At 36.4% G+C, this 21,814-nt stretch overlaps 4 protein-coding genes and 1 non-coding gene across 6 annotated transcripts; 1 reads left to right on the plus strand and 4 right to left on the minus strand.

Moving 5' to 3' along the window:
- Positions 1-206: 206 nt before the first annotated feature.
- Positions 207-2,818, minus strand: F09B12.3 (Putative phospholipase B-like 2; the record flags this gene model as incomplete). The annotated part of the gene is made up of 9 exons (NM_078108.5): positions 207-383; positions 540-638; positions 683-1,067; positions 1,111-1,367; positions 1,412-1,506; positions 1,556-2,100; positions 2,420-2,480; positions 2,529-2,645; positions 2,716-2,818. The coding sequence occupies 9 exons, from the start codon at positions 2,816-2,818 to the stop codon at positions 297-299; spliced, it is 1,749 nt and encodes a 582-aa protein (NP_510509.2). The 3' UTR covers positions 207-296.
- A 111-nt stretch (positions 2,819-2,929) lies between these two features.
- Positions 2,930-5,283, minus strand: dhhc-1 (Palmitoyltransferase). Its single transcript, NM_078109.7, has 6 exons — positions 5,186-5,283; positions 4,486-4,709; positions 4,359-4,411; positions 4,227-4,302; positions 3,705-3,990; positions 2,930-3,216 (listed from the first exon to the last, which is right to left on the minus strand). The coding sequence occupies exons 1-6, from the start codon at positions 5,267-5,269 to the stop codon at positions 3,052-3,054; spliced, it is 888 nt and encodes a 295-aa protein (NP_510510.1). The 5' UTR covers positions 5,270-5,283; the 3' UTR covers positions 2,930-3,051.
- A 1,366-nt stretch (positions 5,284-6,649) lies between these two features.
- Positions 6,650-12,661, minus strand: mlt-9 (MAM domain-containing protein). 2 transcript variants are annotated; one of them, NM_078110.4, is made up of 10 exons: positions 12,569-12,661; positions 11,186-11,256; positions 10,735-10,867; positions 9,784-9,864; positions 9,303-9,437; positions 8,383-8,648; positions 7,883-8,307; positions 7,540-7,637; positions 7,130-7,494; positions 6,650-7,074 (listed from the first exon to the last, which is right to left on the minus strand). In NM_078110.4, exons 1-10 carry the CDS (start codon positions 12,603-12,605, stop codon positions 6,964-6,966), a joined length of 1,722 nt encoding a protein of 573 aa, NP_510511.1. In that variant the 5' UTR covers positions 12,606-12,661; the 3' UTR covers positions 6,650-6,963. The 2 variants fall into 2 exon arrangements, with proteins under 2 accessions (NP_510511.1, NP_510512.1); NM_078111.5 differs by having other exon boundaries at positions 6,656-7,074; positions 10,735-10,837; positions 12,569-12,633.
- A 188-nt stretch (positions 12,662-12,849) lies between these two features.
- On the plus strand, positions 12,850-13,074 carry F09B12.8. Its single transcript, NR_072660.1, has one exon. It is a non-coding gene; the product is annotated as an Unclassified non-coding RNA F09B12.8 (non-coding RNA).
- A 1,648-nt stretch (positions 13,075-14,722) lies between these two features.
- R07D5.2 (G-protein coupled receptors family 1 profile domain-containing protein) lies at positions 14,723-21,478 on the minus strand. Its single transcript, NM_078113.7, has 17 exons — positions 21,313-21,478; positions 20,290-20,390; positions 20,140-20,239; positions 19,987-20,090; positions 19,781-19,938; positions 19,573-19,733; positions 19,446-19,516; positions 19,218-19,370; positions 18,044-18,281; positions 17,826-17,984; positions 17,657-17,779; positions 17,534-17,607; positions 17,404-17,488; positions 16,639-16,754; positions 16,258-16,590; positions 16,130-16,202; positions 14,723-15,145 (listed from the first exon to the last, which is right to left on the minus strand). Exons 1-17 carry the CDS (start codon positions 21,472-21,474, stop codon positions 15,068-15,070), a joined length of 2,289 nt encoding a protein of 762 aa, NP_510514.2. The 5' UTR covers positions 21,475-21,478; the 3' UTR covers positions 14,723-15,067.
- Between the last annotated feature and the right edge of the window lie 336 nt (positions 21,479-21,814).

Genomic DNA, 21,814 nt, shown 5'->3' on the forward strand with positions numbered 1-21,814 from the left:
CGTACTTGTTGGCAACTAACATGACATCTAAAGAGTCGGCAGAGTCTGAGCAAGAAGAGGGAGAGCACAAACAAATATGACAAGAAAAAAACGTCTGTCCTATATTGAGCAGTCTTTCAAATGAGTATTCGCGCGTTCTGACTCGTCGTGGGCGGAATTCCAGTGAATCGGTTTCGGTTTTGATCGGAATGTCACGTATTTGAATTAGAACAAACAATACTTTAGTAACAACTATGTGAAAAATGAAGGCAAATGAGAGTTAATTCATCAATTAATGTAAGAGTGATATGACGATTTTAAGCATTGATTTCAGTTTCCCATTTGTGCACCAATGTGTTGAACTTCCATTCGTCTGGGTGTCCGACGTGGTTGACCTTGTCTTTCTGGAAAAAAAACCATTACAGAAACGTCATTTCTGACAAAAAAAAACAAAAACAGCTCTTAGGATTGTTTGCACCATTTGTTTGCAAAAATGTGGTGGCCAAACATCTTGATGATTATTGAATCTTGATGCAATACTTAAAACTCTCAAAACTTACAAAGTCAAACTCAGACCACTTGAAAGATGGAACCTTGCCCCATGTTGGCCCTCCTTGTGCGACAAATTGCAACTTCTTCATCAACTCAACATTTGTACCCTATAAAATACGAATTGCCTTCGACATTTTCCAACACTGTATACCTTGTAATCAAGAGCTCCGTGGTTAACGTGTCCTTGTCCTGGGAACTCGTATGTTCCATTAGCTGGATTCAAATCTCCACGAGCAGAAATGCCAGCTTCAGCAGAGTATGGTGGGTTGCACTTGCACTTGGAGAATTCATCATTCTTATAGTCGTTGTATCTCATGAGAGCAGTGAGCGAATCCAAGTCGTGAACATTGCCATGATCTCTTTCAAAGATCTTTGCTCTGGGAGATGCTCCCCATTTGAACCAGTCTCCCATCTTAGCGGCTTGTCCGATAAATCCGGAAATTTCAGTGATCTCCTTGAAGAATGGAATGTTGTAGGACGGGAAATACGAGTACTTCTCGACGAACCAGGTCAGATCGGAGTAAACAATCTTTCCACTGAAAATATACTGTTCAGTGTTATTGTTTCCGGTACACTTACGGCATTTGTTCCAAGACGTAGAAAAGTCCATTCTTTGGAAGTGGCTGATTTGGCTTGAACTTCTTGTAGTCAAGAACTGCCCATTGGTTATTGTAGGTTCCGGAGTTGTACAAAGAGTAGAGTTTGCACCATTCTCTAGCGTCACGAGCAAGTTGGTTGGAGACAATAGCTCGGATCCATGTTGGAAGTTGGCCGACTGGCTTTGTATTCTCGAAAAGAGAAGTGTTGAAGACACTGATAGTGGTTTCGATGACAGCCTGAAATGGGGTGATAAGAATTGCAAATTTTGATGTAAACATGCCAATCCAGAAGTTTGAAGTGCAAAGTCGTCTGATGAGTACAAAAGACCTGGGTACGAGGAGAAGGATGAAGCGTATCCTGGGTAGAACTGACGGTCTGAAAAATCAATTTTTTTTCTTGTTTGAAAAAACCTTCTTCTACAAACCATATCCAAACTTGTAAAGCTTAATAACTCTGAGCATATTTTGGAATCCTGACATTGTTACTTGAGAGATGAAAAGATCTGCATTTCCTGGAGCGACCTTGATCAATCCGGAGCACTTTCCACCGGTTTGCTCAAAAGCTGGATCTCTGGTCTTGTTCAATTTCTTCTCCAAATCATAGAAATCTCCGTTCAAGTTCAAATAGAGAATCGGGTGAAGCTCGTAGGTAATTCTTGGCTTGAACTCGCGTCCTTCATAGGCATCAATAAGTCCAGAAACTTGGTGGTAGGTTCTGTTGACAGCTCCCCAGTAGAGATCATCCGGGGCGACGGTCTCCAAACTGCTTTGAATCCATTTTTGGTTCTCAGTGAGGAAGTCTGAGAGTCTGGAACAATATCCAGTGAAGTTCTTGCAATAATCTTCCTGAGCATTCTTGAGATGGTAGGTGAGCACTGTCTTGGAAAGTAGTCCTTCAAGATATCCAGCAGAGTAGGCTTGAAGTTGTGGGCAGTAGTTCTCCTTGGTTTCGACTTCCAGGAAAGTCCAGCTAGAAATTGAGAAGGTTAAGTTGGAAAACTCATTAGTACTAAAGTTTTAAATATTTGAAAAATGAAAATCTATTCAGATTATGTATATTTATGCCATTAATTTTGTTTATAATTTTGTGAAGACCATTTAGTTTAAAATTAAATTTTAAAAATATTTAAAACTTTATCGCATATCAGTCCCTCTCCCCTAATGAAGCAAGTTCTATACAAATACCCAAAAAGAAATTACTGATAAGATCTTGGTTAGATAGCTGACAATTTTTCTGATCACTGGTCTCCTCTTCAAACAATCTACACTTTAGACTTGTTCAAACTGACCCAGTTGTGTTCACAGCGTTTTGCCATCTGGCGACAGCAACTTGGTTGCGGCAGTCGAATCCTGTCAAATTATACCAACTAAATAGAAAATCCTCAGTATAAAACTTACCATCAAGAACTTGAGGCTTATCGTCCACTATGCAAAGTTGCTTGTAAGTGTAGCTCTCATCGCGTCCTTCCGAGCTTTGAGAAGCTACAACAGTGGCTAGCAGTAAGCCAATAAACACTGAAATATTAAAAGTTAATAATTAGAAATTTTAAAATTTTAAAATTTAAATAATTAATTTAGGACTTACCATTCATCTCGAATGTGCTGTGGAGCAAACTGCCGAGGTAGTAGAATACCGAGTGTAAGCTTCTTATCAAAAATTGTTTCTTACTTCTTATCAGTCTTGTCATCTTTCTCTATGTTTCATTAATATGCTCTTATCATTTTGATTTTAGATTGGCGATCGGCGTCGAAAAATTGAGGAGACCTGGACAAGAATTTAACAAAATCATAGGCTGAAAAAAACTTTTAAACTTTTATTCAAATCAATTTCAAAGCACTTTCTTTTTGGACTTGTAGTAGGAAGGAGAACGGGAGAAAGATGGAGCACACGTGGTTAAATTCGAGTTGAGAATTGTGAAATTTAGAGATCTTTGGTATGAAGATTGAACATCTCGCGAGTGACAAAGCCGAGTCCATCAGTTGGCAGAGGACTTGGGATGAAGCAAGAAATGGCAATGAATGGCCACCGGGAGCCGAGCGATTGGTGGAGGTTTTCAAGGAGTCCGAGCTGGTATGCGTGAACGTCCTGAAAATTGGATTTATATTTGTTTGAGATTTTATGTTGCAGTTAAGGTGACTTCCTCACAGACCAAACGGAAGTCTTCTAGGCAGAAAGATATCGAAAAAATTTTTGTATTGGAAGAAAAGAAAAATGTTATGCGACATTCGAGATGCCGGCCGAATTTGATGTTTGAGCAAAATATTAAAAGCAGTAAAATCTAGATTCGATACATTCGAGCTAATGGGGTTATTCAAGTAATGTATCAAAATGTATTTAAATACATTTGTGACGTCACAAATGTATCTAAATACATGTTTTTAAAAAAGGTAAAAGGTGTATACTTGAATACAGTTGTGACGTAATTGTTCTACACTTTTTAATTTTCCGACATTACTTGAATAACCCCATAAAGTGAAACAGTATTACAAAAATCGTCACCATTTGATCTATTATTTTCTGCTATAATAATTTAAAACATTTAAAAATTATTTTCAATTGTACATATAGCTCACCATCAAAAACTCGATTCTTGTCTGTCCCTGATAAATGCAGAAAACTTGAGCAGTCAGCAGGTAAAAAGTGAACAGCGAAACGGTGAAGGTGAAGACAAATAGAAGGACGTGGAGGAATTGGTAGATTGAGATGTATCCGGCGATCCAGGCAAGATGGGGAATGACCACTTGCCAAATGTTTCCGAAGCCGATTTCGTTCGTCATTTTGATATTGAGAAGGCTCCATGAGTAGGAGACTAGTGGCAGAGTCATAATGAAGAGGTTGATGACTGCGGCGACAAAGTATCTGAATATTGTGAATAAACGTTTTAATTTGCAGTAATATTAATTATGTATACTGTTGGTCTAATATTATAGTATCGTGACTTTACTCAGCATCTCGCCATAATTTTCTGTCAAGCTTTGCTTTTGAAAGTGACAGAAAAGTGACTAATTGCGGTGGAAATTTTACAACTATTTTTATTTTTCATTATATAATTTAGAACATTCTTCAATTGCTAGTAAAATTCATATAAGACAAACCTCTGATTAAAATGCCCGACGCAAACTGCCCCGAACGAACAATGGTGGTCACGGCGAAGGATGCACACGTCACAAACTGAAAAAAAGTGTTTTTTTCGTCATTTGAAAAAAGTATATTTTCACTGTACTTACCTGGACAGTGATGAGCTCTTAGTGGAGACATGGAATGACAACTGTGGCAGTGTCTGAAATTTTCAAAATTGGCTTTTATTATTTATAAAATCTAGCTTAATACTTATATATAATAGTTAAAACTCACTTGTATCCGGGTTTGATGACATTTGGGAGAGCAGAATGATGTCCATTTGGGCCCGTCTTAATCATGTACACCCAGTTTGAATATAAGTTGAACACCAGTACACCAAAACACGTTGCACGAATGACCCATGCTTCTCCCATAACTGGATACCAGGTTGGAAGGACGTAGAGGAGATGGAGCAGGATTCCACACGGGAGAAGTATCAGAAAAATGAATGTGGCAATCTGTAATTTGGATAACTGATGAGTTTTAAAGCATTCTACGACAATACTCATCTTGGTTTTTTTTATTTCTATAAGCCTGGCTGAAAGTTACGAATTTGGGTACCGTGAATGGGATGATGAAGCTGGATTTGAAGTTTTTTTTGTGGAAATTCGAAATTGGTATTGCCAAAAAAAAAGTTTATTTCATGAACTTTATTCAACTTTTGGTTTTTGTAAAAAAACTCAATAACTTTATTACAGCTTTAGAAAATTGAGATGTTGAGCTGGCATTCAATTAATAAATAAAAAAATTTCAGAAAAAAGTTATTGTATTATATGTTCAGCGGAGCTTTTTTCTTCCTTAAATTGACTAATAAAAATTGAGCCTATTCTATAGTAATTGGTAATTTTTCTTACATTCTTTTTTTTTCCTAAGATTTAATTTCCATTCACCTTGCTCAACAATTATTTTTTACATATTTTAAAAAATAACTCACAATATCCTGAATTTGCGTTGGCATCATCCTTTGTAGCTTTTTGTTAAAATCGACATTCTCACCGTCGTCATATAACATCTGCATTTTTATTTTATTCTGAAAAATAGCAAAAATTAAATAAGGAGAAAATTTGAATGAAATGTAAAGTTGAAGTAAGAAGAAAGTGAGCAAAACGGAGGTGCTGATAAAACAAAAAGTGATTCACTTGTAGTGATGATTCAACAGTTCAAAATTGAAATCATCACTATAATTTCGAAATTTCAAGAATAAAAAAGTTAGGTTTAAAAAAACGTTTAGTATTTTTTCGCCTATTCTTACAATTAAAAGTGAACAAATATAAGTCCCAATGCAGTAATAGTCCTTCTGCTAGTGCTGAGTGGCTCATCCCGGTACCCTCCTGTTTTCAAACACTATTTCCTACTCGGTGCCATCTGCCGTCTCTCTGCCGTATCTGTTACGTTGTATGACCTCTCACCACTGCTGCCAGTTACTCACTCTTCCTCTCTTGCCAACAAGAAATCGACAAACGTAAGCAGGAATACACGCTCGCAGATGGGCGAAGAATAAACAATTTTTGTCCTTCCGTTGTTTTAATAACTTTTAAAGTATGGAATTCGGAAAATTTTAAAGCTTTTTAGGCTGAAAGTTAGCTAGGAAACTGTTCAAAATTGAAGAATATATGTCAATGTCAAGTAAGTTAACTTGTAAAATTTGGTTAACTCACACTTTCAAAACGAATCAATAAACACCCAAGTCACAAATAGAGAATGTTGTTTTCTATATTTTCTACTATAGTTTTTCTTTGTCAATTGACCAAACACCACACAAATAATAGATGTTATTTTGGGGAGACATATTTCCAGTTTTTGAAACTTTAGTTTTTGATTCATAGAAGAAAAAAAATTATTTCATAGCAAGATTCAAAAAATCTTTTAACGAATGAGTTTACAGTTTTTTTGTTGAATTTAAAAATGGATTTTAATAAAATATCTGTATAGATTTTACCCACCATGACGCATTTCTTTTCAACATTAAAATTAAGACATTGGAGTAGCGCCAGTGGGTCAAGTGCTAAAAACTACTTTAATGGTACCAAAATGACCGAATATCGTAATAAAACTTTTCAAAAACTTTTTGAAAATTTTTTATTTACTGTCAAGAAGTGACAATTACTCAGTTTTTGCCACTCACAATTTTGGAAGTCGTCCTAAAAAAAGTTTTTTCTCTAAAATTTTTATACTGTAATTTTGTTTTAATTATTTGTATTAAAACATCGTAGGAGTCGGAACATGCGGTATTGCTTTGGATTTCCTCAAAAGCTCATATTTTTTAAAAATTTCGCCAATTCTAGAAACTATCAAATTAAGAATTGGGGTATTATGAGTTCAGTTGTGTCTTGAACCAGATAACCTATCTTCATAATTTTCCACTTTTATATGCTTTTAAAAATGTCAAAACTTGATGTAGTAGTAAACAACGTTCATTCATTATTCATAAAACAAAGGAAGTGAGCAACAAAAGTGTTCTAGCAAAATATGCATTGAGGCCATATTATTAGTAATTTTGCATAGTCGTTATTTCGAAATATATTAGTTTCTGATCTTTCTATAAATATTAAGTATGAGACTCGAGACAGGGGGGTGGGGAATTGCAATTGAAGAAGAGAGTGGATGAGAAATTGATATGGCATGGTTGGTTCCCGGTGGATTGGAAAGAAAATTCTGATATCAAGTGATAATAATGAAATTAATAATTAATTGAAAAAAATTAAAAGGAGCTTAGCAAAGTGGTTTAGCGGTCTTCAGTGGTCCCTCGTTTTCCACGAGTCCGATTCCGTCGACGGCACAGGCTCCTTGGTTGGTTCTTGTGTTTTCACAGATGAAAATAACCTGAATAAAATTTATTTAATATTTTGTTACCAGCGCTAAATTGGCAATTACAAACCTTATCAGTTCCCTTTGGACACTTGAAAGAAGCCGTCTTCCAAGCACGGTCGGCCACCGTCACAAACTTGTCAGAGCTGAACGGACAGTTCTCAATATTGGTGCAACATCCCTTGAGCTGAACTCCGTGAGTTCCCTCGTAATAATGGAATCGGATTCTCGATTGCTCAGTGAACGGAGCCACCGATGCTTCAAGTCCGGCCATCTCTCTTGGGAAGAGGAATGTGGCGGCATAGTACTCTCCTTCGGTACTCTCCTTGATTCCGGTGACTCTGTTCATGAATTGCCCCGTCACCACGTTGAACTTCGTGGTAAGACCACGAATCGATTGAGTGGTGTGAGCATCTTTGTAGCCGCATGTGTTTTCTGAAAGTTTAAAGTTATTGAGAAAAGTGGACGACAAAAATTTACCATTCTCAAAGTCGCATTTGGTAGCATTACACACAACTTCAGAGAACTCAGCAGTCTTGGCTCCCTTGGCCACGACATGTCCAGATGGTAGTTTTGCGCTGAAAACCGAAGTTGTGAGGAAATAGGAAAGTTTGTAAAAATGTATAGGCTCCTATTCGAACGATTTGCAATGTTTATTATCGATTTTGGGCTCTTGAACCCAAATAAACTTTTTGTCAGCTTAAAATTCTCAATAACGGAAAGTACTATGACTAGGGAAACTTGTTCTTCAAAGAATAATTTTGATATATCATAAATTTCCGAAAAAATTCCACTTTTACACTTTCTCCTAATTCCCACTTACGTTTTCACACTAGCGAAGACTGTCTCTTCGGTATGAGAAGTACCAACAGCAGCATTTCCATTCTCGGCTCCTTCGAAAGACCCTCCAAACTTGGACCCTGCTCCAGCTCCAGCTCCAGTCTCAGCTCCTCCTCTGAACGCCTTCTCTCCTCCTCGGAATCCATTGGCTCCAAATCTTTCAGTTGCTGACACAATTTTTCCTTCTGGTTGAGTCTTTTCGAACAGTTCTCTTCTCTTGTTCTTGGCGGCTGCTTCGATTTCTTCAGCGCGGATAGCATTTTCATTATCCTGGTTATCTTCTTCCTCTGCTCCTTCTTCGAACTCGTTCTGGCACTCGCTTCCATTTCTGTCGTACGAGACCTCAATATCGTCAAGGATTGCAACGTCTCCCTGATCACCAATAAAGTTGGATGCGACAAAAACGATCTGAAAAGCGAAAGTTTCAACTTGACCACATCAAGACCGTTTCGTTTTTGCCCCCTATTATGTCTGTCCACTCACATCAACAAGAGATGTCTTTGGAAGAATGACCTCCGTAGTGCCCATTCCATCGACGTAAGGGAATTCTTGGCAGTTGATTAGTGGATTGCGTTCAGCATTTGACGGGAATGATTCACGGAGACACACTTGCAACAAGACGCTTTCGGATTGCCAGTGCTTGGCACGGACCACAATATCGCTCGATGCACAGCCGATTGAGCAGGAAGCGAACTGAGCTTCATCAGATGGAGCAGCAGATTTAGCATATGCGATAAGATAACTGCCTTCTGGAAATGAGGATAGTTTAGTGTAGCTGCTTTTGTGTACGTAGTATGCATAGTATGCATCTACAATGGGCAATCGCAACTTTTAAGAGGATAATGAAGGCTGTTCAGACAGTAATTAGGGGTCAGTAAACGGTATTGTAGGAAAGTTTCCTAGTAACCTAATGATGACGGTGGTCGTATTTGCTGAAGTATGAGTATTTAAAGTTCATTCGTGCTCAAATTTCAAAATAAATGTGCATTATTCATTAAGTTGAGATTTAATATTAAATCATCAATTTTTTGTTCAAAAAATATTAACAAAACTATTTGATGTATTTAAAATGAACTTAAATATTAAAACTTAAAATTTAAAACTTAAATGAACTTAAAAATGAGTCTTAAAAAATTTCAACGTTTTGTAATCGTGGACTCATCAGTAATGATTTATAAGCCGATTTGCGGGGACTGACAAGAAGAATGATCTGAGAATTATTTCAAAAACACATTCTGCGGTCCTACTACACCATAAAAATAAAGCATTTTTTGAAAAATATCGAATTTGATAGTCTAGATTTTTTTTTCAACAAAATTTGCTTTTTCCTGAAACTTTTCAATAATTTCTCTTGAATTATGAATCACCACCCTGCGAGCAATCGCCGCGTTCCGATAACTCACCTGGTTGTGGTACTCCACGATTCTGAAGCTGAACTGGCACACCGCTGGCAATTTGCCAGTCGAGTTGATCATCTGGCGGTGGGACATTAGCCCAACAGCACGGTCGTCCGTCAAAGTTGCATGTCAGAGCGTTTCCTGAAGCGGACAAGATTAGTTTCTCCGCATTCCAAAGCTATTCGTTGAAAGTGTCCTTTTCTTGTTTCCTAGGTCAGTGGGACATCAATCTATCTTCGCTGTATCACACTGCCACGCTGCTGAATCTTGATCAGCGCGACAAAACAGAGAAACAAGCCGACAAAAAACAATGGAAGGGAAAAGCCCATTATGATAGATTAATGTTTCACCGCATTTTTGATGAGTCAGCTTAAGCTTTTTTTTGTTTCGTTCGATTCTGATAAGAAACCAGAATCGAATGGGGGAAAAAACCTTCATGTCCTTCAATTTTAATATCGAGAAAAAGGAAAGAAATATCCACACAAACCTGATCGAACCGGGCCACCACCTTCGGCATTGTATCCGTCAGCCGTGAATTCGGTGAGCGAAACCTTCTGTCCGAGAAGTCCTGCAAGAAGAAAAAACCTATTAAAGTGCAATCATCCGTATGTCCATATTATTACATTTCCGATAAACACCCAACAGTTTTCACTATTTCCTTTATTCTTTTCGACTCTTTTTTCGCCTGACATTTTGGCGCCCGATTTCTATCATTTCTCATCTTTTTATCCACCCCACTTCAATTTCATGTTTTCGGACATCTCGTTCCTTTTCATTTGTTGTCTGTGTGTGTTTTTTTTTCGTTCGCTTCTCACTAGTTTCTTTCAACACACGCACACACACACACACACAACCATGATAGCTTTCACTTGACGAGAAGTGACATTAAACGTCTCTTGACGTGTTCCGAAAAGATAAATGGCGTGTGTGTATATGTGTTCGGTCAAAAGTTTCGTTTTTCAATCATAACATGTAAAACGAAATCGAGAATGAAAAAATAATGCCGAAGTTTTTTGTCAATGAAATTGAAAGGGGTGGAAAAGAGAAATTTTAAATAAATTGTATTTCGTGAGTATAAAGCTTAAGGCTAAATTGACATTTTTAGGATTTAACTACAACATTTTTTAACACTTAAGTTGGTTTCCATAAAGGTCACTTACTGGTAGAACAACAGATTCAATTTAAGATACATTTTTGAGTTTTTTATTTTTAGTCTTTAACAAAAATTTTTCTGTTTTCCAATTCTTTTACTAATTTGCAATATACAAAAAAGAAACAAAAATTTCTACGTAATGCAGACACTTATGATTTTAAAATTGAAAATCAAAACTACCAAAAATAATTTTAAACGAATAGTAGTACTACATCGTGAATTTTCCAAACACACTTTTACTGTCAACCAATAGATTTAAAACAGCTTCAACACAAGTTGACTCACCTTCAATTGATGATCCCTGCACACTAATTGGTTCTGTTGGCGTTTTTCCGGCGGCAGCTACACGAGCCGCCGCTGCAGCAGCTGGCTGAGGACCAGGTTGAGCCTGAGAACAACCGCAGCATTGTGGTGTGCACTGTACAAAAAACAACGGTTACAACATGAAACACACATGCAAAAAGGTTCGGGCATTTTCGTATATACTTAGACTTTTGTCAAATAGGGACACCTGTGCAAAGGACCAAAGGCGAAGAAGCAAACGAGAAAGAGACCTGTTTTGAATGAAAATTGTTGGAATAAAAAGTGTATACAAAAATTTCAAAAAGTACAATCCATCAGCGAGCACCCACATAGAGGACTATCACACCTGACTGACATCGAACAACCGACTTAAATGAAATAAAAAGGACTTTTCAAGGCATCATGCACCGCATCCATTTCCATTCCGACTTACCGCTGCAAATTGCTGTGTTGGCGCTCCATACTGGTAGGATCGTTGCGAAGTGGGAAAGCATGCTAGAGTTCCTGCAAAAAACACAGCTTCGGTTCCCTTTTCTTTCATTTTCTAAATCTCGAAGCGTCATTCATCGTTTCAGGTTTGCCTCCCCCCTCCGTCTTTTGACCGGTTTCGATGACGGTGTGAGAGATGGACAGCTAAGATTTCTTTAATAGCCGCCAAAGTGCGTACTACTACATCTCAAGCTTTTTGTCCGTTCCCGTCACGGCGTTTTTTTTGTTGGTATGCCTATCCCGAAAAGGCAATTTCGACGATCTACACTTTCGAAATAATATGAAATTTACTACGCCGATGTGTGTTGTAAATTGCCATTTTCTTCTTTCCGAAGTAGAGACAACAGTGAGATCAAATTTTATGGGAACGGATGTGAAAGGGCGAAAGTTTTACAGTTTTACGGACCTTTGATTCATAAGCTTTACAATTTTAGCTATGCTATAAAATATTATGACAATACACATTTTTCTATAATTATTAAATATTCTTTATTTTTGAGTTCTCTTTTAATTGTAGTAGTAGATCACAACGTTTATTTCATTTTGTTAACTTTCTAAGGATTATTTTCTAATCTATAAAATTTCATTGTTCCAAAGAAAGGCGAATTAGCAAGAAGTCAAGAAGTCAGATTAAGAAAAAAACGGTTTCAATTTCAATTTCCACATACAGAAATTCCGGAAAATCAAACTTGCTTCACCTATTTTCTAAGGATTTCAAGACATCCCGCTGTGCCAAAGAAAACTTTGAGATGGACAAACGAGGATAGGGTCGAAATTTGCATTAAGCGGTCAGTTTTCACATTTAATGTGACATCAAACAGAAGCTTTAGGAGAAAATGGAAATTCCGGGCATAGTAAGAATGGATTGAAAATGTATCAATCAAAAAAAAAAGAAGCTGATAGTGAAAACTTCTAAAATTCGACAATAAAAAAGTTAAAAAGCTTTTTTTTTCATCTAGAAATTTTTCCATCGAAAATGGTGAATTTTTCTATTTTGATAGAGTTAAGGTTTTATTATAAATTGTAATACTTTGTACTTTTAGATTATATTATGAAAATTAGCAATTATTGAAATTCTGAAAATCCTAAATTTTTTTGTGATCTCGTTTAAGACAGTTCAAAAAAATTTCAACCAAAGGATGAGAACATTGATTTAAAATTTCTCAAACTTTTATGAAAAACGTTCATTAATTTTCAGCACTACTGTGTTAAGATAAGAATTTGTTCAAATACAGAAGTATATAAATTAATCTTCAATTTTGTCATTTATAGGCTTTAGAAACTAATTTTCCGTTACAATTTTAAAAAAATCAAAATGAGAACTCACCGTGCACAAGAAGAAGCAAGATGGTAGCTGACCGCATTCTGATGGTAGTGTGGTCGGATATAAGCCTATGAAATGAAACAGCTGAATAGAGAAAAGGTAGGATAAGGAATAGATGAGGGGATGGAAAATCGAAAAATCGAAAAGGACTGTAGAAAAATCGAGAGAAGGGCGGGACACAGAAGCGCGGCGGCGGTGGTCAGAAATGGAAGGCAGCAGACGGTTTTGAGGAAGAGAAGCCACCCGCGCACAAAACAAGGAAGGCGCGAGAGAGAGAGAAACAGGGGGTGAATAGAAAAGGCAAGAAAAGTCCGGATTGAGATAAGGATAAGTTGACAGGCTAAGGGCGGGGCTTTTCGTGTCTTTTTGTCTGCGCAAGAAGCGCCCTGGCGACTTTTGGCTGGTCTTCCAAAACGTCTCTCTCTCTTGCCTCCGCTTCTCTTCCACTTCGCTCCAATCCCCTCCCTCCTCTTACTTCTGGTCGACCTGCCTGTTCTTGTCCCCGATTCGACGGAATTGACCCGCATTTGTCAGATGGGTGACACTTCACCTTCAATTGCAAATCACACCCTTTTACAAGCCCAATTGTTACCTTTCCGCCTTTGGATGCCATTTTGAGATGGGAAAACGTGAAGCCCATTGGTCCCCCTCAAATGTAGCAGTTTCGAAACTCAGGAATGCGTGAGAAGCGGGTAATGCGGTTAGTGGGAAAGTGGGACAGACCACCCTTGAAAACCGCTACACAGATGATTGGAGGAAGTGACGAACAGATAGAAACAGTTGGGTGATATCTGATCAGCCAAAACGTATCGGTTGATAAGTAAAAGAAAGTTATGGATAAAGGCACACCCAGTAACGAAATCAAAAGCATTGTGATGATAAGGATGAAGCAAGAATTGGTGTTGATGATTATAGTCACGCACTTTTATGACGTTAAGTATTGGCACTGACATGAGAATTTCAAAAGAAAATTCGAGAATATCCGAATTTGGAATAAATATGCTAATCACTCTTGCGCCCTCACTGCTCCACTTTGACAGTTGATATTTTGGTTGGAATTGGCTTTATCCAATATTTTTAAACAGTGAAAAATATACAATAGAACAATATTCAACACGTATGTATATATACTATAGAATTTTTTGATATAAGCAAAAAAGTCTGCCAAAGTCGAGCAAAGCGGGGACTTCATACTATTCTCAGATAATTTTGGCCTCTTTCTTAATTGGTTGGATTACATGTAATTTGAGTTCAATTAATACATTAATTAGTATTGTAGAAGCTGTAGCAGGCCATGAGCAGATTGTGCAACATTTTAACTGAATGCTCAATACCCGATAATATTCTCAGGATCAATTTTCTCTCCCTACGTACTACAGTTCTTGCCAACCTGAAGCAATCCGTGGACCAATCCGCGGCTAAATGTATGCACACGTTTTTTGGCAATTAGATTTGAGCGCTCATAATTTTAAAAAAAATCGCTGATTTTTTTTGCAATATACGATAAAAACACTGTTGAGTCACTGTAGATATATTGCTGCTTCAGGTGTATTAACCGTAAACAAAACAAATGCCTAGATCATTTTTAAATTACCGTATATCTTCTATTAATATGGCCTCCCTATTAGACTTGCACTCCCTATTAGTATTGCCCCCCGGAGACCTTCCGAAAATTAGTATTGCACTCTCTATTAGTCTTGCACTCTCTAATAGTCTTGCGTTAACTTTTTTGTATTGCAAACCCGTCTCGCTAATTTCAGGATTTCAACAACATTTTTTGCCTATTTTGCAACAGTTTTCACATCATTTCTACGAGATTGAAGTTTTTGAACTTATATGAAAATCAAATTTTCTGAATTTTTACATATGATTCGAGCTTTTTCAGGAAAAAACTAGTAAGCTCAAAGTCAGAAAATGTTCTGAAAATTAGTATTGCACTCCCTAATAGTCTTGCACTCCCTATTAGTATTGCAAGCGGGAAGACCATCGAAAAATAGTATTGCAGCCATATTAATAGAAGAAATACGGTAAAGCGCTAGGCGTTACTTCGACACTCTACATACAGTCAACGGCTTGTTTTTATTTTCCTTAAAAATGACTGTGCAGCTTTTTCAATGCGTTACGCCACCTAATATTTTTCCTGTTTCTGTGTAGTCATTAATGTATTCATTTCAAAACATCAATTATATTAATATATAAGAAAGTGAGACAAGAAAGTCACAAAACAAACAGATCAAGAAGCAGTAATGAGATGTCAATGTTGAAAATCGCCCCGCATTTCCGACGAGAAGGAAAGTTAATGGTTCCTGGATAACACTTGTGAGAAAATAAATGAAAGAGAGAATAGATTGGGGGAGGTGGAAAACTGAGAGTTTTCCGAGTAGTGATTTCGTCGCATTTTGCGCGGCAATTAAAACTTTCAAACAAAACACACACACACACAGACGAAAGGAAGAACATTTGGAAAGTCACAAAAAATAATGGGCCCTACAATCATGATTGTCAAACAACGGAATTGTGCGTCTGCGAGTCTTGGCTTCGACGCAACGAGCAGGATCGGGTCAGGTGCACGCAAGTGATCTGGAATTTTTGTGAGAATTTGGTAAATATCATACAATTGTTTACTGAAAAATTCCTTGTTTTTTTAAATTTGTGTTGAAATTTTTGATATATAAAAATTATACACCAACTTCAAGAATGCTTACTTTCTCAATATTTGAAAATGTTTGAAAATGCGCAAAATTTTGATTTTGATTTCCATACATTTCATTGAAAACATTAAAAATAGCCAAGAGTGTTCCATCACGATATTAGTTATTTTGGGTTTTATACAGTGCGCGCAAGTTCTATAGGACATTCCACAAATTTGCGGTTGTTGGTCTTCCTATAAGTTTTTAAAAAGAACAGTTGTTTTAAATGTATTCAACATGCCAAGTAACCTGTAGATCATTGACGTCATCAATATTGCTCAAAAACTATAAACATAAAAGCATAATTTCAAAAAAAAAATGGCAGCGCAACTTTTATAGGGCACCCCTAGAGTTTTTAAAAATTTTCGTTGAAAAGAAGTGAATTTTTTTCAGATCTCTTCTAAAATGACTTGGTTGAAACATAAATTTGTACCGTGGCCCAAGCTTTTGATAGGTTAAGCTCATAAGTTGGCTCATTTTCAAGGGAGCCTATCTTGAGTCAACAAACTGTTTTTAAACATTTCAATACGGTTTCACCTGAAAACTAAGTTTTGGTTAGTCGTGAAATTGTTTTCAACTTAATTTATTTTTGCAAAGTTCATGTTCCACTACAAAAGCATAGGCAAAATAAAAATATTATTTAATCGTCTAAACATCGCCTAATTCGAAAACAGGGGTGAAAATTCCAAAAACGGCATTCCATTCAAAAACCGAACGTGCCATTCTTTTTGAGGATTATCGGTATCGGCGGATCTGAGGATTTTGACGGGTTTTTCCCATAATTTTGATTCAAATGCCAGATAACAAAAAAGTCCCTTATTGTTCTTTGAACATAACCCAAACAACGAGAAAAACAACATTTTCAAAAACGAACCGGTCGATCGGTGGGCATCAACGACATCATCAGTTCCGCATCTTTTTTCATGCGTGCACTTGAACGTTTGCGTCTGAAGAATAAAAAACCGTTATATTCAGAACGTTCATAACTTTTCGTCCACATACTTGACACCAGCGTCGGCGTTCTCTCGATGACTATGAGCTGAACGGGTGCGCGAAGAGGCACGGGATCGAATCGTTGTCCACTGTGACCGAAGTTGGCGGCGTAGAGCAGGTGTTCGCAGAATTACAATCAATGGATTCATAACAGGATCGATGAAGGCGAGTATTCTTGCATAGTGGTACCATTTTGAAAGTTGTGCAATATCCTCTCGTTCATTAACCCAAAACACGGCAATTTCAATATATGTTTGGCCCATAACGCTCAAGAAAAATGTCACTATAGATAAGATCAGTGTATGAAAGAGTCGTTCACGTCGTTGATGCGGAGATTGAGTTCTGGAATTTAAAATTGATTAACTCAGTTCCAGAAAACAATAGGTTAACCTTAACTCATTATGTATAATATCATGCTGTCGTCGAACTTTGATATGGTAAGTAACCGTGATGACAAAAATAATTATGGAGGCGGAGAGGAATAGTATTGTGAATAGAGTATGACCCTGAAAATATGAGAATTAAATTATTGTGGCGGAATTGCCTACAAGGGTCACATTTTGTATATACCAAGAAAACTTCTCAATGTTTTCATATAGCTGTCCAATTTATTTAAAAGAAAAATAATTTTTATTTAAAATTTGAAGTGTTGTCACCTTGCCAGAGTAAACTATTAGAAAGTATATTTTGTTCAAATAAAGCGTTTTGTAGCATATTTTAGACATTTATTACAAAAATTTCATAATAGAATTTTGTGGAATTGAGGGTGCGGCGGACACGTTCGGGGTTCCGCGACGCACTATACATTTGCGTACATGTGACGTTGTGAAGCCGGCGCGACGACCGCTGAGGCCGTCGCGCCGGCTTCACAACGTCACATGTACGCAAATGTATAGTGCGTCGCGGAACCCCGAACGTGTCCGCCGCTTCCAAACAACCACCTCTTTGCACTACGTTGCGCACATACCAAACTACTCTATTCACGCCGAGCTGCGGAACTCCGAACGTGTCGGCCGCTCTAAATAACTACCTTTCGCACTTCATTGCACACACACATCGGCGAACGGTGTCGGCGTAAGCTCCGTATTTTGCGTCTCACTCATGGTAAGATTGTCATAATTTGTAATTTAGTTTCAAGTTTTTCATAACTCTCACCCTTAACAAATATGCTCCAAATGCGTGAAATACTGCAGTCCTGTCACAATGTGATGCAATCTCTTCGTATCCCGATTCCATTGATCTGCATTCAACAAATCTAATTCTTCTACTAAGATGTGTTACTTACGCGTTACAGGATAAATTAACTCGCCCTTTTGATAAATTTGAAAATAATGCGTCCAGGTTGTTGATAGCATTCATCTAAAATGTGAAAATGTTTTTAGTGAACTAAACTGAAAAACAGTATTACCTGCATAATGGAAAACATCACGTGGGAGGCAATGAGAAAGATCCAAACGCACGCAAAAACCGAAACCACTGATATTTTTGACAAATGAATTGATTTTCCAGACATTGAACGATTGATAACAACCTGAAATTTAAGGACACAGTGTGGTTTTTAATATTAATATACATACCAAAACCAATACCAACAGATGAATTAATCCAGTAAGTGATCCGTTTTGCGCCAAGGAGTACAATGTCTCTTGCACCAAATGTTTTTTGAATTCACTGTGTGCAAACAAATGTGTTTGCAGAGTTTCAGCAATAATCAGCTCCGGCGATTTTTCCATATACTGAAATTAAATTAAAAACAGCTATACACAGCGTGATTATCCCTGTATTTCTAACTCACGTCTTCGTTGATGGGACCATACTTATCCTGGTACAAGAGGTCGACGAAAAAGTATAAGAATGAAAACATGAAGGCAATGTTAGAACCCATAATGTTGAGAACAAATAAAATAGTGGCTGTGGAGAGCTTATTGTAAGTTTTTCCGAGTAAGAAGCATAGCAGAACCGTGTTGAAAAATATTGCAGTGAGAAGGCCTGCTTCTATTCGAAAACCGAAATTTGCATTCTTCGCCATTTTTCTGAAAAAATTTTTTTATTGGAATTGATGTGAAAAACGTGAAAACTGTTCCGCATGTTTGCAAACATTAAATTTCAGTTTTGAAGCATGATTTTGTTGCTAAAAGTGGGGTACCGAAATCTGGGAAATATTTTTAATTGACTCCAAATTTTCCCCTGATTCCGATTATCGATGTGAAAAAAATATAAAATATTCCTTGATTTTATGTTCAAGCTTGAAATCACAGATTTTCGTTTGTGCCACTGTCTCTTTTTTCAAATGCTCGCCCAAATAAACTCGCATTGGTGCGCGCTTGCACCGTTTGATTTTCTTATTTGATTTTATTTATTTTCGCCGAATTCAAATTTTCTTCACCAGTTTTATTCTTTTTTTTTTTTAAATTAGTTTTCAGATCAAAACCGATAAAAAATCGACAAAAATGACTGAAACTGGTTAGAAAAAATTGAATTCGGGAAAAATAAATAAAATAAAAGAAGAACATCAAACGATGCAAGCGCGCTACAATGCGAAATTATTTGGGCGCGCATTTGAAAAAAGAGTCCGGGGCACAAATGAAGTTCGTGATTTCAAGCTTAAATAACAAATCAGGATTTTTTTTGGATTTTTTTCACATCGATATTCGGAATCAGGGGAAAATTTGGAGTCAATTAAAAATTATTTTAAAAGAGTAGGTAAAACATTTGTGTAAGGGTTATCTTCACAGTGTGCACAGGTTCCATATGACCTTCTCAAATTTTGGTAAAAGTAAAACCAAAGTTTGCTGGAAATCTTATTTACATGAACTTTTATATTGACATAATCAAAACTACAGCCATCGTGAGTAGAAGTTTAAAAAAATCATACGCGGATATCCTGAGTTATCAAATAAATTTAAGGAACAACTAACAATGAGCGAAACTTAGTTAAAATTCCATTTATGTTATTCCGATTTACTCACTGGTATTTCCTTTCATTATTCAGATCACAAATGTGCATATTATTTGACGGGCAGCAATTATGAGTTATCAAGCTTCCAAGCTTCACCATTTTCTCTTCTTCAGTCTCATTAAGATATGTCTCCGTGTAATTCGACTTTGTCTCATAACGACATCTAAATTAATTAATTAATTCAAGATTCAATTTCCTTTGAAACATGACGACTGAGTAAAACAGAAAAACCACTTACGCACGGACAGCTTCAAGTTGACTCCACAATTTGATTGCAGCCAATGAGAAGTGTTGCAAAAGGAGACGTGTCTACAATTGTTCACATTACAACACACTCTCTATAGAAATTGGGTACAATTCGAAACCTTTAGAACGAGAGATGGTAATTCCGAATCACTATGTATGTTGGACACTAGATTTGAGCTGAGTAGATTCATATAAGTCACGTCTTTGGTTAATGCTTGTCCCATAGTGGTAATATTGGTTGATCTGTCCTGAGAGATGAAACCTTTGAACGTACTACAATCTGGAAAAAATTAAACAAACTCAAATTGAATTGCCCGTAAAACTTACTCCTTGAAAACCTTAAAAAGAAATCTTGAAATTTCAAAAGCGGCGCCGAAATTCCATTACATCGTTCTTTAATTTTCGCCTGTCGTTTCTCAACATGAGGAACATAGCACCGCCCGTAGAGGTCTGCATAGACGTCACTGATACGATCACATATTAATCTGAACATAGAAATAATTAAATTTGAAAAAAATTCAAATTTCACTTACTGTCTATCAGGATTGTCAACTTGATAAAGTGTATTGAATAATCCAGAATAAGCATAAAGATAAAAGTGTTCGGATTGTGGAATTAAATTTCCTTTTTCGCAAATCTAAATTTTTTTTAAGAGTTTGTAATGAAGATGTTTCATAAAAACGTACCAAAGCGTAAGAATATTTCAGGAACTCGTAATGAAATGTACGGGCAAAATCTGATCGCGGTCGGCTATGATGGCTCAATATTTGATTAACTTCGCAACCTCTGAAAAACTTTTTTTTTTTTTTGAGAAACTAATTTGAAGTTAAACTCACCTTAATGCTTTTAAAAACCAAACAATCGAATGATGCTTAGTAGGAACAAATCGCACGTAGTCGGGCCAGCATAAGATGTACTTTTCCAAGTAGAAGCTAATCTGCAAGAGTGGATGTTGAGAAAAAAAATGGTTGAGGGTTTAATGAGAGAGTATAACAATTATTCTTAAAGCTGAAAAAGAAGAAAATGTTTCATATTTTAAAAATATATCTGTAAATTCAGCAATTAGTTTTTGCCATTGAACATAGTTCAACGTTTTGTGTTTGAAAACAACATTCATAATCAACTTAACAACTAACTAAATTGCTGTCATCAATAACAACACGTAGTGCCAGGCTGTCCCATCACGGTTTGATCTACAATAAATGCGTGAGTTTTTTGCACAGAGAAGTGTGGCGTCAGCACGCTCTTAACAATGAGAAATCAGTTGAGATGTCCGCGTCTGGACGCGTCTCGTAGATCAAACCATAATGGGACACTCTAACACAGCGTGTAACAACAACATCTGTTGGTATGACGTCACATCAATTGTCTAGAGCAAAAGGTATATGACGTCACACTAACATTCACGAGTCTAGTAATCTATTTGAATGGATTCAAATGTGGTAAATTGGAACATAAAGTACAAAATCGGTAATTTTTATTGACCGTATTAGTATTTCACAAATAAACAAATTTTATAATGAGATTATTCGAAAAAAAGGCCTCAAATGTGTTTTTATTTAAAAAATTAAAGATTAACTTTTACAGGATAAATATGTTATTCAGCATGTTTGAGTCTTTTTTGAGTTGGAAAAATGCGAAAATAACAACTCTAATATGCATAACAGATCAATAATTGTATACTATAAAAACCTGACAAATGAAAGTCATTAAAATTTCGGAATTTAGAAAAACTTGGTTTCGCGGTATTGCAAGACCACTAATAAAATATTCTACATTCAATTTCAATCCGAAATGTTTTTTAAAAACTATATTTCCTATTTGCAAACTAATTTGTGCCTCTAATGCATATAACTCACATCACTTTGTTGAATATTGCCCAGAAATATTTTGTCGTTTTGATCCGTGCATAACTGATAAATCCGCCAACTTTCATTAAATGGCGGAATGTAATGTGAGAATTGAAATGCGAAACATTTCGAAATGAACATAATCCATAGACATATCAAACCATAGTGCATAACAGTCTGAAAACAAGTTTAAAATAGTGAGAGTGGAAACGAAAAAAAATCAGGACTGGCGAATAAATTGCAATTGCATTGTTCCTTGTTTTTTTTCCGATTTCTTGAAAAAAAAAACAGAATTGAATCTTTTTCTTCTTATAAGCCTCTTATGAATTGAGAGGCTACCGGAATGGAAAAAAAGAAAAACACAAGTGAAAAAATTTATAAACGAAAAATTTGAAAAAAAAACAGAAGCAAGAAAAAAATTTCGAGAGTAACGTTGAATTGGAGTAGACCGATTCGATTTTTTGAGATTTTGACAAAATTGACAAAAAAAAACCGAATAAAGTTAGTTAAA

The sequence above is a fragment of the Caenorhabditis elegans genome, chromosome X, assembly GCF_000002985.6.
Source record: "Caenorhabditis elegans chromosome X".
NCBI classification, from domain to species: Eukaryota; Metazoa; Nematoda; class Chromadorea; order Rhabditida; family Rhabditidae; genus Caenorhabditis; species Caenorhabditis elegans.